This window comes from Hyperolius riggenbachi, chromosome 7, assembly GCF_040937935.1.
Source record: "Hyperolius riggenbachi isolate aHypRig1 chromosome 7, aHypRig1.pri, whole genome shotgun sequence".
Lineage (NCBI taxonomy): Eukaryota > Metazoa > Chordata > Amphibia > Anura > Hyperoliidae > Hyperolius > Hyperolius riggenbachi.
The window spans coordinates 106,797,042-106,815,128 of NC_090652.1; the positions used below are offsets into that span (position 1 = coordinate 106,797,042).

General features: G+C 40.1%; 1 protein-coding gene across 1 annotated transcript in view; it reads left to right on the forward strand.

The window, feature by feature from the left end:
• MAD1L1 (mitotic arrest deficient 1 like 1) overlaps positions 1–18,087 on the forward strand; it is a 1,144,984-nt gene that overhangs the window by 474,020 nt on the left and 652,877 nt on the right. The window contains exon 13 of the mRNA XM_068244499.1: positions 14,817–14,873. Coding sequence (XP_068100600.1) covers positions 14,817–14,873 — 57 coding nt within the window. The remainder of the gene's footprint in view (positions 1–14,816; positions 14,874–18,087) is intronic.

Sequence of the window (18,087 nt, forward strand, 5' to 3'; positions counted from 1 at the left end):
TTCATACACACGAGGCACAGAAGTCTGGCAACAGACCAAAAAAAACAGGTCCCTCTGTGCAGCAGCCATACACACGGCACACAGAGGGACAGAGATGCGGCAACAGCTGTCGTCGAAGGTTACTCCCCCCCCCCCCCAAGGAAAGGCCCCCTCCCCCCGGCGGAAGCTCCTTTCATGGAGTATGGGTTGCTGTCGCTACTCCGCCACAATTGCGGCGAAGTTGCGGCGACAGCTGTTGCCGGCGATTGGCCACGTCAATCGCCTGGTGACAGCTCTGACTGCCGACGGTTCGTGACGCGCGCCTCATGCACACGGGGGACCTGTCGCCGTAACATGCGCGTGCCACGTGTTTGTGGCGACAGTTGTGCCCCGTGTGTATGAGCCTTTAGGCATGTCACGTGATTAGGAGGAGGAGGACTGCCAGGAAGAACAGAAGAAACATGATGCATTGCAGGAGGAGGTAAATATTACACTGCTCTGCAGCGCTACCCTGAAATGTGAGAAATGAGCGTCGGATGAAGGAGGGCGGTCTGGACCCCAGGAGGGGGCCACATACTAATTTAGCTGGGGAGGTCCCATGGGTTGTTGCGGGACCCTGGCTCAAACTGACAATGTTTCAATCAGAAACTCTGTAACCAGTGTGCTCCTCTGGATGGGAAGGCAGTATGCAGTTGTTCTTTTACGGCTTACAGTGATGCATATTTAAAGCCTTGGACGGCCACATAATATGACCAGGAGCACCACATTCGTCACACAGGCCTTGTGTTTGACACCTGTGCCATAGAGTAAGAGTTGGCACACGCTTGTGGACATAAAACTACTATTCTTGCTCCTTGACTAGCTAATTGGGAAGAAGCCGATAATGTAGACCAGGCTTTCTCAACCAGGGTTCCCTGGATCCCCAGGGTTCCTTGAGGACTCTGCAGGGGTTCCTTGGCATTTTACCCCATCATGGGGGAAGTATAATAGAGCACACTATAATAGGTGGTACTGCATCAAGAAGCACTAAATTGGGGGGTCAGGAGACAGTATAATGAGTGGCAGTGTAATAGGAGATAGTGAAATGAGCAGCCTAACCTATTTAAAGACCATGCCTCCTGAAAAATAAATATAGGGGTTCCTCGAGACCAAAAAATTGTTTGCAGGGGTTCCTTGAGATCCAAAAGTTATTTACAGGGTTCCTCCAAGGTAAAGTTGAGAAAGGCTGATGTACACTGACAAATCATACTTGCTCTGACCCTACAGAATGCAAACACTTCAGATGAGCTTTGAAAGCAAATGTCAATTGTTATAGAATCAGGAACTATGCAGAAAATGTCCTTTAAAATAAAAATACAGATAGTAAGGCTGTAGAAGTTGCCTCTAACCTGTCTGCTCTGAACTGAGACACCGTGATTGATGTGAGAGCAGAAGCAGCAGCTTGATTGATTTGAAGAAAACTAAGCTGCAGGTAGTTTCCGAACAGCCAGTGAGGTAGGCATTTTTCCAGCTGGCATTATCGTATAGCAGGGCATCGAGAAGCAAGAGAGGGGAGTCCGCAACACTCATAAGAAAAAATTTCCAAGTGTGCTACAGTCAAGGTAAATTGTAACTAGCAGCAAAAAGATATCCCAGAAATGCAGCACCACTCAGGTTAGTTGGAAAACATATACTATATATATACATATAATCTTTATTTCAATACAATTAGTGATTGACAAAATGTTATGATAATTCTATAAGTTATAACACACTGAGCTCTATGGTGTTTAAACCAGGGTTCAGTATAATGCAAAATGATATATTATGACAATAGTGGAATAATTCATTTGTGCAAAACCATGTTGATTTGTGTGTATATATATATATATATATATATATATATATATATATATATATATATATATATATATATATATATATATATATATATATATATATATATATATATATATATATATATAACCTGTGAAAGTTAAACTAAAAACCAATGTGCAATTGTAAACACTAGTGCAAAACCAACGCATGAACTACGGCTTTATAGTGAATCAGCCCATAGAAGTTAAGTGCATAGTGTAGGATACTTAGACTAGGTCCACACTAGGTCCGTGACAGATCGGATCCGTATTTAATAAACAATGTATTTGGAGCATACAATTCCAGTCCATGGAAATGTATGTCTGTGAGGGTGGGGGTGCCAAAGTGAAGGGGGAAGCAGCCAGGACAGGTGTGGCAGCGGGGAGGGGGGTCCTTCCCATCACCCCCCACTGGGTCTCCAGTCCCCGCTACCCCTCCAACTTTTTGCGCAAATTGTTAAAATATATTGTCCGCAGCCAGCGGGGAAGATTACCTCCTCTCTACTTCCTTCGCTCGCCGCTAGACTTCCTGCAATGTCGCCCTCTATACTTCGGAGGGGGGCATTGAAGGAAGTGATGCGGCGAGCTGAGGAAGTAGAGCGAAGGCAATCTTTCCCGCTCGCTGTGGACATTATATTTTAACAATTAGCTTGAGGTGTAGCGGGGATAGGGGACCCAGGTGAGGGAGGGGGAGGAATGAGCCACCGACCTCTGCCACCCCCGTCCTGGCTGCTTTACCCTCCAGCATGGTGGCCCCCTCTCCCCGCAAACGCAGACTGATCCGGTTTTTTTTGGGTCAATACGGCTGTTATTTTTAACATTGCTATCCGTGGCTCCGGTTTTCTACAGGTTTTAAAAATGGAGCCACGGATACGTTCCCGGACCTAGTGTGAACCTACTGGTTTTTTTTTCTATTGCTTTGAGGAATTTCATTCTGGTTTATTTTTGTTGCTCCACATATGGAAGCAGAGGCACATTGGAGGGTTTAGGCCCACTTTTTAATGTTTGGTTTGAAGTGGGCTTCTTCTCCTAATGGAGACCTGGGTAACCATGCATCACTCTGTTTTTCTGCAAGTGCTAGTGTGACTGTGTTGGAAAGAATTGGGTAAGGCACTGGGGAGACATCAGAATTACTGCATCAGACAAGCAGCGCAGCGCTGATGGTTGTGCTATGCCTAGCAAGGACAAGCTCTGCTACGGATTGAAGAGTGCTTCTCTCTTTTCCTTTTTAAACTGCTAAAAAGCATCATATTCTGTTTATTTGCTTGAAAAGCCTGTTTTACATGGTCAGGTGCAGGCGGGTACACTGTGTCTGTTGGTTGCTCTCATACATTGACCAGGTGCTTTCTAGTGCTTGATGCAGGCAGTGGTGAGAGGCGTCTGTCATATGGAGGCACATCTGAGCACAGTTGCTGTGATTTGACATGAGGCAGATTCATTTTGCTGGGTAACCTCTTTGTGTGTTGAAAACACACACACAGACACAGACACAGACACAGACAGACACAGACACACACAGACACAGACACAGACACAGACACAGACACAGACAGACACACACAGACACACACAGACACACACAGACACACACAGACACACACAGACACACACAGACACACACAGACACAGACACACACACACACACCTATTTGGCTGCATCAAATTGCAGCAAGTAAAGTGCTCGCTGGCCAGCTCACAGGAGGTTGCAAGCTCCAAGTTTAGCTGCCTGGTGCACATCATGCAATTTCAGATCGTCAGGTCGAAATTATAATTTCGGACAGGTTTAATCTGATTTCCAATGTTTTTCTAATTGATTTTCCGATCACTTCTGTTCAAAATCGATCCAAAAAAAGATCAGAAATTAGATCTGACATATTGGAGATTATCGAATCGACCCATCAATCTGACAGGAAATTGCATGGTGTGTACCAAGCATTAGATTTGTAGTGTTTTGTCATCTTCCACAGTGGGGAACAATATTTTGCCCCATACTTCTTGGCACTAGCCTCCTGGTTGCCCAGCCCACATTGTTGATTTACAGATGAATAAGACTTCGAGGATGAGTTGCCAACTGGCACATAAAGGTCAAAAGAAATCGCTTTATGAGTTCCCGATAGGCCCTTTTTGATACTTTTACCTCTCTTAGGCCTCTTGCACACTACATGCGATTATGATTATTTATACGATCTGATTTTTGATTCCGATTATAAAAAAAAAAAGTACTTGCATTCTGCTACGTTTTTTTTTTTATCTGAATCAAAAATCGGATCACATAAAAAAAAATCGGAATCGCATGTGGTGTGCAAGAGGCCTTTTACGTGTGCTCAAGTTGACATGAAGAGATAGACAAGTATATGTACAGTGCCAAGCATAGAAACACCTTAATAAGGCTGCGGTTTTCTTTTTTTTTTACCTGAAAGAGTTAACCTTCAGGAATGCAAGTGACAGTTCCTCTCTTGTTGGACCCTTGTCCTATTATTTTGTAACCCTCACTGAAGTGGAATTTAAGCCATAAAACTTTTTCCTGCATAGAAAAGCTGTTGAATGCAGGGGATAGATAAAGGTCAATAGCTCATATAGTTTATCTCTGGGACATTTAAGACTGCCAATGAGCAGCAACAATGAAAAATTAAATCTATTTTGTAAATGTTTAAACATAAAATAATGCCATGGTGTATATCTAAAAAAATTTTTTTAGGAGTAGAACAGATACAATTATCCGTTTTTCACCCCTGGTTTCCTTAAGTCTGCGATCATTATTTTTGTTTTCTCCCTGATCATGGGACATCACTGCCTAGCACGGATTTGATAACTCAGGTTGTTGAACCATCTGAAGTGAAAATGCATGCTGGCAGGAGTAACACATAATGCGTCTTCTGCTGATGGGGGATTATGGGAGAGATTTGTGTACCACTATGTGTTTGTAATAATGAGACATTGTTATGGAGCTCTCTTGCTCATTTTATATTTATGACCTTAGGATTTAAGCCCTGGATGAGACCCAAAAATATGTAATGTGCCGTTTTCTTTAGCAGTAATAGGATCAGAACATCACATGACAAATAAGAAAACAAACCGCCATCTAATTGTGCATTTATGTAAGTGTCAAAGTCCAGATTATGGTGACATTTGTTGGGCTATACAGAGAACTGGGGTCTAGTGGCTCCTAATAGTGCTCTAAATTCCCTGTGCACATGAAATGCTGAATTGTTTGACCTGGTGTGCTTCATGGCTTGTTCATATCAACATGTCAACACACAAAATGACTGACCCTGATATTGGGAACACTGAGATTTAGAATTAGTTACCCTGATGAGACTGATGGACTCCATTTTACTTTTAATTATCCCTGCCGTTTTAAAGCAAACCTATTATTTTACAAACATGAGGATGACCTTACTGACCTCCAAAGAAATGTGACTGTGTGGCCTGTGCATATTGTATCAATCTTCAGTTTTTAACAACAAAGCACGTTAGTTGACTTGGATAATAATTCATTAAAGTGAACCTCCAGACTAAAACTCTACTAACAGTTTCACAGCATCAGAACTTTGTTTTTCTTATCCAAGCCTCATTTTTAGCTGCACAGAAGAAAACTGCCCGGGCATTTTTCCCAGGGCTGGGGAGTCGGAGCAATTTTGGGTGCCTGGAGTCGGGGAGACATGCGCCGACTCCGACTCCTAATGAATTTAAACTGTAATTAAATTAGAAAATGATAAAATGTTCTTGTTCACAGATAATAGTCATAAATAATTTATATATACAGTAATAGCTGTGCTTAGTCCACAAAAATGAAATAAACCAATCAAAATTAGTAACTTGTGCTGCTTCAATAAAGCAGTCCCCGTATTTTTAAAGTCAGATATACACATCTGATTGTGACTGTACAGTATATATGGTGTACACAGGAATCTCTTATATATACTAAATAACATCTAGATAAAGCCTGATGTGTAGCCGTCTCATTGATAGAGATGGCCAATGAGATGGAAATAATTCTGCGTTGATGCGGATTTATGCAAATGTATGCACTCTCTTTGCTCATGAAATCAAATAATTTGATATGTTAAAATTTGGTTCGGTGACTACGAATTAAAGGGTAACTGAGACGGATGAAAAGAAAAGTTTTATACATACCTGGGGCTTCCTCCAGCACCCTTCAGGCCAATCAGTCCCTCGCTGTCGTCCTCTGCCACCTGGATCTTCTGCTATGAGTCCCGGTAATTCAACCAGTCGGCGCAGTCCGGCCATGTGCCGCCCCTACAGCCAGGAGCATTCTGCACCTGCGCAATAGTGCTGCACAGGTGTAGTACGCTCCCGGCGGCGGAGTGTGTGTATGCGCACTACGCCAGACTGGCTCAAGTACCTGGACTCATAGCACAAGATCCAGGTGGTAGAGGAGGACAGCGAGGGACTGATTAGCCTGAAGGGGGCTGGAGGAAGCCCCAGGTATGTATAAAACTTTAATTTCATCTGTCTCAGGTTTACTTTGTTACACAGTAGTACTATATTCTACATATGCACTCCGCACAAAGCTTCAGGGAATCCACTGAGAATGTTGTGCACATTGAACACAGAGGTGTTGTCTATCGCCCATAAACCTGGTTCAGATTGTGCATGAAGAATGTGTAATAGAGGAAGAATCTCCTCATTCCCCTGCAGAGTACCTGCACATCACTCTTACATGTACCCACAGTTACATTGCCTAGGGCCTGATAGATGTTCTTTGTTCCTGTCTGTACTTTTTACAAGTACTCTTACCAAGGACTAGTTTTAGTCTGACTGAAGGGAATAAATATGGCAGTGTACATAACCTTCTCACTTCAGTTGTCTTTTAAAATTCCTAAGCGCTGGCAGTTGAGACGAATTTCATTTTACATACTTTCAATCAACAAGATTGTAATATGCAAATTAGAGGAGTCGGAGTCGGTGGAATTCTAAACTGAGGAGTCGGAGTCGGAGTCGGTGGATTTTTGTACCGACTCCACAGCCCTGACTTTTCACCTGATACTGTGCAAAGCATGATGGGAATTCTGATGTTGTTTTCGTTATGCTGTTTTGACGCAATTTTTTTTTAATATTTTGAATTTGAAGCCTAGCACACGCAGCTGGGAGTGGTGATCAGGACACACGACATTGGGAACTATGTCTCATACTCCCTGTCACCTCCTTTCAACCAAACATATGTCTGCCCCGTGAAATCACAAACATTTGCCTGTTCTTTTAAAACAGGGTGGGTAAGAGATACTTATCTATTTTAATTAACGTAACTAATGTAACTTAATGACAGTATGTTTATTTAAGCTGAAGTTCCCCTATAACCTCTCATGAGTTTTTGCTAGGATCTATTACCACGATAAACATAGGTACATGTAGTACTAGCCCTAATAAAACATTATTTGAAGTCCCTTTCTTTTCCAGTACAGCAATTGTTAAAAAAATTGAGCTATCAATGTAATGAGCTTGTAGAATAACTTGTCAAATTCAGTCACTCAGTTTTCTGAAAAGTAAAAAGAAGTCAAAAGACCTATATTTGAGTGAGAGACTGCTGGAGATAAGTTATTAGCGCAGGAATTTGATTTGGCACGGCTGCTTTTAAGAATGTAGTGTTATATTGAAGCACTTAAAGGGAACCTGAAGTGAGTAAAAGTATTTAAAATAAACACATAATGTAGCTGCAAATGAATACTGCGTACTTAACTCACCGTCAGTTCCTCTCAGAAGCTCACCATTTTTTTCTTACAGTGATCCCTTCCAGTTCTGACAATATTTTGTCAGAACTGAAATATACCAGTTGCTGTCAGTTATTTATCAGCAGCTGTCAGTTACAACTGATTGTGCAAGGTAATGTGCAAGGCAATATTACAGTTTAACAGTGTGCAGACCAGGAAGCTGTTATGGAATAATGGCCATTTTCAAAATGGAGGACAGAGAATACCATTGATCTCAGTGGACAAACGGGACGCAGGGGAGGAGAAAGAGATTGATGAGTAGATTACACGGGAGGTAAGTATGACGTGTTTGTTTATTTTGACTTTTAATTTTCAGTTCAGGTTCTCTTTAAACCAAACATAAAAATGGCACACTCAGTTCTGTTTAATTTGTCTTTGGTAAAACACATACAATTAATCATTTTATATGTTTTTAAATTGAAGTCTGAATATACCGTATATACCGGCCTATAAGGCGACTGGGCGTATAAGACGACCCCCAACTTTCCAGTTAAAATATAGAGGTTGGGGTATACTCGCCGCATAAGACTACCCCAGTGTCAGCCGGGTGTCAGGCTGTGGTTAAATTACCTAATCGTGCAGTCTTCCTGTGAATAGAAAAGTAGATTGCGCTCTGTGTTTAAAGAAAAGACTTGCTGTAATAGTTTCTTGGGTGCAGCCGGTCGCGCGGGTATCAGTGCGGCTTCTGGGGTCACCTGACTGGTGACGTGTGCGCTCTACTGATGAGATTTCCGGGCTGTATTGTGGAGCGCAAACGTCACCAGTCAGATGACCCCAGAAGCCGCACTGATATCTGCGCGAGCGGCTGCTCGCAAGAAACTATTACAGCACGTCTTTTCTTTAAACACAGAGCACAATCTACTTTTCTATTCACAGGAAGACTGCACAATTAAGTAATTTCACCACAGCCTGATACCCGTTACCTGGCACTCCAACTACTGACGCTACCTCCAGACTGATACTCTGCGTATAAGACGACCCCCCACTTTGCAGAAGATTTTTAAGGGTCAAAAAGTCATCTTATACGCCGGTATATACGGTATATGATTACAGTAAATATTTATTTAAATAAAACTCCTTAAAGATTTGAATTTGACAGAAACCTCAATCAACATTGGTCAGGAAAGGATATGCTTTTATTGCCTGAGCATAGGCGGCATTGTCAGGTTGTGGACAGCACGGAGTAATACAAATTTAGTGGCGGTAGTCTGATTTTTTTTTTTTTTTTTTATGAAATATCTGCACAAGTCTTATTTATATTGTAGCCAAGGCAGTAAAAAAAAAATCAACACATTTTTAGTCAGGAAATATTTATAACTTATTGAGAATTAAATCAGAATACCTAAGCAGCTCAGGGTGACCTAGAACCACTAGGAAAGTATAGGGGACTAAAAGAGACCGACAAGCCCTCCTACTACAAAGCAATACTCAGTGTTATTAACGATAATTCACGCATTCAAGTGTGTAACTGTAGTAACCCACAATGCACCGCTGCTGAATGAAATTATCTCTTTATGCCCCCAAAACCAGGCTTACAACCAGAACCATTGGTGCATAGTGAGCCTATAGCTTTACAGAGCCACCTCAACCCTACAAGCAGACAGCCTGTCATGGCCACACCCACTTTTTTGCTGCAGCTTTCTCCAGTAGAGGGGTACATTTGCTTGGGGATGACCCACAAAGGGGTACATGTGCTGAAAAGGTTGAAAAAAACGCTAGCTTTTGCGGATACGCTCGCGGTTTTTGGCTTGCACTGGGCCTAATAGTGTATATCTAGTATTAGCTACATTCTGTTGATTGAACACCAATGAATCACCAGTAAAGATTTGCAGGGATTGCCCATGTGATACCCAGTAGTTCCCCGTTTTCTCATGGCTGCAGGAGTTAAACTAGTGCAACTGTAATAAGTACAATAAAAAAAACACCCAGCAGATCAGCAGACAGTGTAAGTTCCTTACGGCCTTTTGAATGGTAATTGTTAGGGTTGTCTGTAAAGTTCCTTTAAGGCAAGCATATAAGCTGCACTTTGGTAATTGATGTTGACAGGCTTGCTAGAAGTGGACAAATGTTTACAGTGCATTTCCACCCTCCTTTTGTCCCCGGATCCGCATTATAGAATGGAACAAACCTGCCTCCAGGTTACACACTAATTACTAATCAAATTGTAAAGTTGCCGATCGGGAAGGCTTTAGAATTCCAAGTCCATAATTATAATCGCTAATTGGCGATTCAGTCTGATGTTGACAGCTCCATCTTTGCCAGATCTGAATTTAAGATTTGTCCCTGAGAGTAATGACAGGGTCATTTATAATACATGAACATAAGTTCTTTAATCCTCCGTTTTCTATTATGTATTCTGTTTAAAGCCCATGATATAGCATTTTTTTGTATTAAAAGAAAAAAATATGATGGGAATCCTTTGAAATAAATGAATCTTTAAATATCAACTCTCCCTGCTGCTATACCGGAACTCACATGTATGTAGTCATTACAAACCAATTAAGGTTTAATTAGTTTTAATTAATCAGACGGTGCATAGAGATGCAACATGTAGTAGCCCATAGGAACCATATGCAAATCTGCTTCTGATGGTCTGCTGTTGTGATGAAAGCTGAAACTTGATTGTTAAAATGGTCTTCTTTATATTAATGCTGTGACACTCCTAATTGTTATACCGACTGTATGCAGTTGACACATTTTTATAGTATACAAGCCCAAAGAGGCCCTTTGCCAGCTCCAAATCCTAAAACATGCAGTGCATCACCCACCAGTGCTATACATCCTTCAGTTCAGGAAACACAGCGAGCACATCTCCAGGCACAGACATGCAGTAGCTGCTCTACTCTGTTCACATTGGTGTTAATATTTTTTGTTTATATATCTTTTACTGGGGCAACACTGAATATATGACACTTTAATTCAGTGTAAAGTAGTCAGTGTAAAGCTTGTATAACATTGTAAATTTGCTGGCCTCTCAAAATAATTCAACACACAGTTACTGATGTCTAAACTGCTGGCACCAAAAGTGCATACACCCCGAAGTATGTCAAAATTGTGTCCACTTAGACATTTCCCCTCCCTGGTGTTATGTTACTCATTAGTGCTACAAGGTCTTAGGTGTGAATAGGGAAGCAGGTGTGATAAATTTGGTGTTATTGCACTCACAATCTCTCATACTGGTCACGGAGGTTCTACACGGCAAAAATATACAGTAAGTAAAAATAAACATACACACGTCATACTTACCTCCCACACGGTCTGCTTATCAATCTTTCTCCTCTCCCACATCATATTTATCCACTATGATCATTGGAATTATTTGCCCCTAATATATAAAAAATGGCGATGACTCCGTAACTGCTTCCAGGTCAACACTCGTAAACCAGTAGTATCGCTTGAGCCGTAGGGAAACATGGACATAGGGCCATAGGGAAACATGGACATTACCTTGCACATCAGTTGTCCTTTCAGTTATAACTGACAAACTGATATAGTGAAAAAGTTCTATAATGATATATTGAAAAGTTCTATTGGCTTTCAGCTTCATGAGACACAAATCTGACAAGAACTTGTCAGACTGGAAAGGAAACGTTGGTAGAAGAAAATGGTGAGCTTCTAAGACAAACGGATGGCGAGGTAAGTATTTAATATTCTTTTGCAGGTATATTGTATTTATTTTAAATAGTTTTACTCAACTTAGGTTGTCTTTGACTTGATGCGGCTTTAAAATGGATCAGTTAAATCCTACGTTTTCACGCTGCTTAAATTTACGTAATACATTTGTATAATCCTGCTTCAACTTGGAATTATTTGCTTCTTATTGACCATTCCTAGTCCTGAACCTTTTCTTAGGTAGTCTCCTAATCTTCCCCCATTCCCCCCAAAAGAACAGCTATGGAGTTCCACTTTAATAAGAAGGCAGCATATGCTGCAGCTCCAGTTTTGAAGTTTTGCAAGGTTGGACATTTGTCTTCTGAAACTGGGAGCACATAATAGAAATATTGTCTTCTAAAAGTGATGATAACTCTTTTATTAGCTCCTATTGTCTACTGCCTGAAATTAACGTTCAAATAGAGCAGACTCCCAGCACATTTGTGAATATTTCAGAGGGATGTTAATTGTCCCCAAAACCGGTACGTTTCTTCCATATCGATGGAAGCAGCTTCTTTTATGTGTAGTTCAAAATCCTCATTAGACTCCTGAAATCTCTTCGCATTATGAATCCTACTTAAAAAGATAAAGTCACAGTTTAAATGCACAATAATGGAAATTCATTTACAAAGACATTTATTTAGTCGCAAGCCCTTCAATCCGTACAATAAAGCTCTAATTAAAAAATAGCTAATTACACCTAGAGACGTTTTGTGCATTAAGTTTCCTGATAAGATAGCGGTTTTTTCGTCTTTAGCGACATGGTGAATGTGAAATGTGTTTTTTATCTTTATTCATTTTATAACGGGTGTTACTCAGAAAGGCATTGAGGAGCTTTGTCATGATTAGTTGCAGGCATGTGTAGCTGGCCACACATGAAGTGACTTCAGCCAGATGTGACCAGCATCAGACCAAACGGGAGAATGTGTGTTCCATGCCCCCAGATGTTCTCCTTGTCATAGAAATAGTCTTGGCTGAGTCTTTTCACTGGGTGCTTATCTCTTTATTATTCCTACTGGATAAGAGTCAGAGATGTTGCCATAGAGTCGTTCCATAAGGGATCATGGAAATGTTTCAAGTGGGAGGCCAGGGTACTGTACTTATTTTGACACACATAATAATACGTAATACAAATGTAAACAGTTACTTCTGATAACTTAATCAAACACAAATGGAAAATTCAAAATAATTCCCTAACAGGTTATATATATATATATATATAAAAGAAAGATTTGGTAATTACAGTGATAAAACTAACATGATTAATAAAAAAAAAAAATGCGTAACAAACTCCCAGGAACAAAAGGGTGAGAGCCCTGCCCTTGCGAGCTTACAATCTAAATGAATTGGAGGGTGGGGGGTGGGGAGGGGGAATAAAGAGACAATCTATATATATATATATATATATATATATATATATATATATATATATATATATATATATATATTTAGATTGTCTCTTTATTCCCCCTCCCCACCCCCCACCCTCCAATTCATTTAGATTGTAAGCTCGCAAGGGCAGGGCTCTCACCCTTTTGTTCCTGGGAGTTTGTTACGCATTTTTTTTTTTTATTAATCATGTTAGTTTTATCACTGTAATTACCAAATCTTTCTTTTTACCAACTCTGTATTTTGTATATTGGTGTTTACCATTGTCTGTATTATTGACACTTTATAAATCATATATGACTTTTTGTTTTCCACTTTGACATCCCATCATCCCTTTTAAAGCTCTCAGGTTTGTAAAAGTAGGATCAGAGTTTCTTGTTTGGATTGTCAGGATTTCAAAAATAAATTCTTGTATTATGGCTACTCTAGAGTGGCAATCAGGAGCCCTGTTCATGTGGATGGAGTAACTGATCCCCACTCGCAACCATTATTACTCTTCACGACTGTTATATTAGAAGTAGCAGTAGGCTAACAGTTGTTCGCTATGGCAACTTATGACGACACATGCCCCTATGAAAGTTGCAAACATGGGCCTTCTATAGTGGCAAAATGGACTGATCACAGCTTTATATAAAGGTCTATCACAATAAAGTAAATGGCTGGACAATATTTTCAGTTTATGATCACTTTTAGAAGTCTACTTTGCTTTGAAGGAATACCGTAATTGCAGTTTCTGTAAACTAATAGTTGGCTTCAGTTTATGAATAGGCACAATATGTTTATCTTGGAATTGCTAACTATTAACACGGCAAGTGGTGTATTGACATCTTCTGAGAAATTAGGTAAATTCATTCATAACATGCATAAAAAATTTGTTTTTCAGAGGGATTGTTAGAGAGGGTAAACCAGTATTCAGGTATTAATTCAAATAACTGCTATAATTTTGAATGCACTTATATTTAACATGTGCTTTTTTTGCTAATTTGTGTATACAAGGCAATTACTACTGCCAAGATCTTGTGACCATATTATTAACTCTTGGCTGCCGCTGGTTTATAAAAATGTATGGTTTATAAAAAGTGGCCCTCCTAGAAAGGTGTCGGTACAGAGATGTCACCAAGGCCATTTGTCTCCACGCTTGCAGTTGTAAAGAGTAATGACATCATCTGCTGTCTGTATAAAGAAGCAAGGAGTGAGACAGTGGGCAGTGCTATCATAGTGAGATTGTAATACTCAATCCTCCACCTTTGTTGGCAGAAGCTGCATCCACCAGTCTACCACCATAGTTTTTTGGGGGTTACATGGGAGGTTTTGATAGTCTTTCTTATAACTGAGATGGGATGAATTCCAAGTTTCTCCGAATCCCAATCCAAAAAGATTCTCGATTCTTTTTTGCATCTAACAAATCCTGTAGTTTATTCTAAGTCTAACTACTATTCTTACATGGATCACACAATTCTTATTTACAGCATTCATTCAATTTGACATTCAGAAGATTCAAGAATCTCTTCAGATTTGAGGAAATTTGGGATTTGTACCATCTCTACTTATAACTGTTATGATGGAGTTAGGGGGTGCTATGCTGAAGTAGGAAATTTTCTTTATCCACTATAGTCTGTATATTTGTAATTATTCTTTGTAGTTGTGCAGGTTGTCTTGGCAACTTTATTTAGAGGAGGTTAAGTGATCAATTCCTCCAAAATCAGGCAGAGTAGTAAGAATAGTGAATTTTTCATGCCTCCTGCCAATTCTGTGATCTTTCATAGATGCATAATGCCATGTTTTACCCAACTGCGTCTATGTAAGCCAAATAATGGCAGCCTGCTCCTCTTCCGGTGTATTTTCAGTAATGTTGAATAAATGTGTAATTGTGGCGTCCAGCTGCTAGAGTGGCACCTTGATTATGGTCTTATGAGAGTTCTCAGTGACGTTAACTACTGCTGGGAAATATCACCACTGGAGAAATCAAGAGACTTTACAACTTCATTTAAATTTTTAATATTCAATTCTGCTCTGTTTGAAGCTTTGGAGATTAAACCTGGTTTTCAGATCTTTTTTATACATACCAGAAACTACTTCTCCTTGTCTATAACTAATACCCCTTTTCCTTCAGGAAAATAGCCAGTGACTGTTATGAATGGGCTGTAGCGGTTGGTTAGTATTTATTCTGTCGATTGTTTTTCTGACATGTTCTCTGTTCTTGTTTCAGACACAACTGACTCAAGCATTGCAAGATTATGGGGAGCAAAAGCAACGCGCTGAACTTGTGAGTAAAGAATGTATGATAAGTGTCTTCCATAACAGTCATGTATTATAATGTGGGCTCTGTACTCAAGGGTGACCACGCTGACTCCTTACTGATTTTAATGTATGCTGATGTGCTTTATAGGCCTTCATGTTTTATGTTGTCTGCATTGTTTTGTGTTTTTTTTTGTTGTTTTTTTTTGTTTTGTTTATATGTTTGTTTTTAACCTGCCATGCTTTTGCTTGATGACCCAGTCGATACAAATAGAATTTTTTGCCATTTAGAACTTTTTTGACAATTTCATTTTTTCAGACGTTTTTTTGTTTGTTTGTTTGTTTGTTGGGTTTGAGGTCGCATCAGTTATCCTTCAGTAATAGAATAATGAAGCAAAATTCACAAGGTGATCAAGGATAATTGTTTGCTATGGTAAAAGGGAACCTGAAGTGAGAGTTATTTGGAGGCTGACATATTTGTTTAAATGAAACAATACTAGTTGCCTGGTTATCCTGCTGGTCATCTGCCTCTAATACTTTTAGCCATGGACCATGAACAGGCATGCTTCAGATCAAGTGTTTCTGACAAGATTAGCCGCAATCATATTTCAGGTGTGATTAAAACCCTACTGCAGCCAAAGAGATCAGTAGGCCTAGCAGGCAAGCTAGTATTGTTTAAAAATAAATAAAGATGACAGCCTCCATATACCTCTTGCCTGATGTTTCTATTAAAGGACAACTGTATTGAGAGGTATATGGAGGCTGCCATATTTATTTCTTTTTAGTTTCAAAAGTACTTTATTATGGAAATACAAAACGGTACATATTTAGCCAAAACGTTACCAGCACCCAACATGGGCGAGGTGACAATACAATACAAAAAAAAAAAAAGAAAAATAGAAATTTACAGTCATTACATGGTTGATCAATATGGAAATCAGGAGTATATTTAGCGAACAACTGCAATTTTGGGGAAAACAATATTCATATCCTTCCTGGGGATCACAAAATGATAGTGGCAAACCGAAAATTGTGTACATAAAACAGGAGATTTTTGCAATAGCATCATGATAGGAGAAATAGGGAGAATCCGTAACCAGCATAAGATTAACATGTTATAGATTACTTTGTTTCATATTTCTGAGATCCTCCTAATGTATAGGCTTCCGGCAGTTAGGCCTCCAAGACCGCTGAAATACTAAGATTCCCTCTATATTCCACCTATGGTTCCCAAATGTTGCTGAACTGATCCATTGTGTCTTTAATTAAGGCATTTAGGCGTTCACACACCATTATGTGATCAACTCTTTGTTCCAAAACGCCCAATGAAAGAGTAGGTTGCAACCATTGAGAGGCTATATAGGTTTTAGCGGCTACAAGGATGAACTGCAGGAGTCTATGTTGAGAGTTTGAGAACCTTGGGGGTTTTAGTCCCAAGAGGTAAACCTTGGGGTTTTTAATTATACGTGAGGGGAATAGACCAGACATCTTTCTAGTTAGTTTTGACCAAAATAATGCGATTTTAGGGCACGTCCACCATGTGTGGAAGGTAGACCAATTAACAGTACAGCCACGAAAGCATTGTGCGGAATGGGATGAATCAATTTTATGAAGACGCACTGGATCTAAATATGATCTATATAAGAGTCTAAGTGAAGACTCTAGATTGGAGGTCTGCATACTTCCTCAGGAGAGAGTATCTAGATATTATGACCATTGTTCCTTAGTGGGGATCCTAAATCTTTTTCCCAATCTAGCATATATGGGAATTTGTAATCAGGAGGTGGTTGATTAAAGGTACAATAGAAAAAAGACAGAATTCCTTTGCGCAATGGGTCATTAAGACAAATGCTCTCAAAGGAAGATTGTTGTAGATCCTGGGCTGATGCCACTAAAGTACTACAGTAGTGATGGATCTGAGAGGCTCTGAAGTGTTCCAAGGGTGGTACACTTTTTTTCAGCAATAAGCTGGTTTAAGGTAAGAAGTTTACCTCTTGTCGTCAGACTTATAAGCGAGGTTAGTCCATGGGACTGCCACCATTGAAAGGCTCGCAGGTCCTGGCCAGGTAAAAAAATCAGGATTTTGGAGCAATTCTATTCGTGGGGATGGCTGGGATTGTAAGTTCCATTTATGGCGACATCGACGCCAAATGGTCAATGTGAAGCCTGTTAAAGGGGAGTTAGTAGCTATGGAAGCTGGAAGAGGTGTTTTGGCCCATAGGGCCCCTTTCCATGAGATTGGAGATAAAAGGGCGTTCTCTAAGGAGACCCACAATGGCGCATGAAGGCCTGCGTAAATCAATGGCACTGAAGCTAATTGGGAAGCATTAAAATATCTTTTCAAGTAGAGGAACTGAGAGGCCCCCATCCTTCCTGTGCCAATGCATAATCTTTCTTGATATACAAGGACGTTTATCCCTCCAAATAAATTTAAATACAGCTGTTTGTAGTTTTTGTAAATCTGAGGTTTGTACTTGTATTGGCAAAACTCTGAAAAAATATGTAAGTTTTGGCAGACACGTCATTTTTATAGCGGTTACTCTACCAAGCCAGGAAAGATGGGGGACGTCCCATTGCGGCAGGAGGGTCAAAAGGTCCTGTATCAGGGGTCTGTAGTTCCACTTATATGTTTGAGAAGCATCGTTGCAAAGTTTAACCCCTAGGTACTGTATATAGTGAGGTTGAAATTGGAAGCGATATATAGAGGCCATCATTCTACCCATGTCTCTAGGATAGTTACAAAACATAATTTCAGATTTATCGATATTGAGTTGTAGGCCTGAGATCAGACCAAAAGAGCGGAAAGTCTTCAGGAGATTGGGAATTGAAACCATAGGATTGGTTAGAGTAAGAAGAACGTCATCTGCAAATAGGCTTAGCTTTACTGTGTAAGGAGGAATAGAGTATCCTGAAATATCAGGATGTAATCTAACAAGCTCCGCAAGTGGTTCCATTGCTAATGCAAATATGGCGGGTGATAAGCGGAACCCCTGCCTTCTACCTCGGAGAATGTTAATAGGTTGATAGGAGGTGCCTGTAAGTTTTAGTGTAGCTTGAGGGGAAGATTATAATAATGTAAGCCATTGTAAAAAATGTCCTTGTATTCCCAGTCTCCTGAAGACCCCAAACATATTATTTATTTCTTTTTAAGCTATGCCAGTTGCCTGGCTGTCCTGCTGATCCTCTACCATTAATACTTTTAGCCATAGACCCTGAACAAGCATGTAGCAGATCAGGTGTTT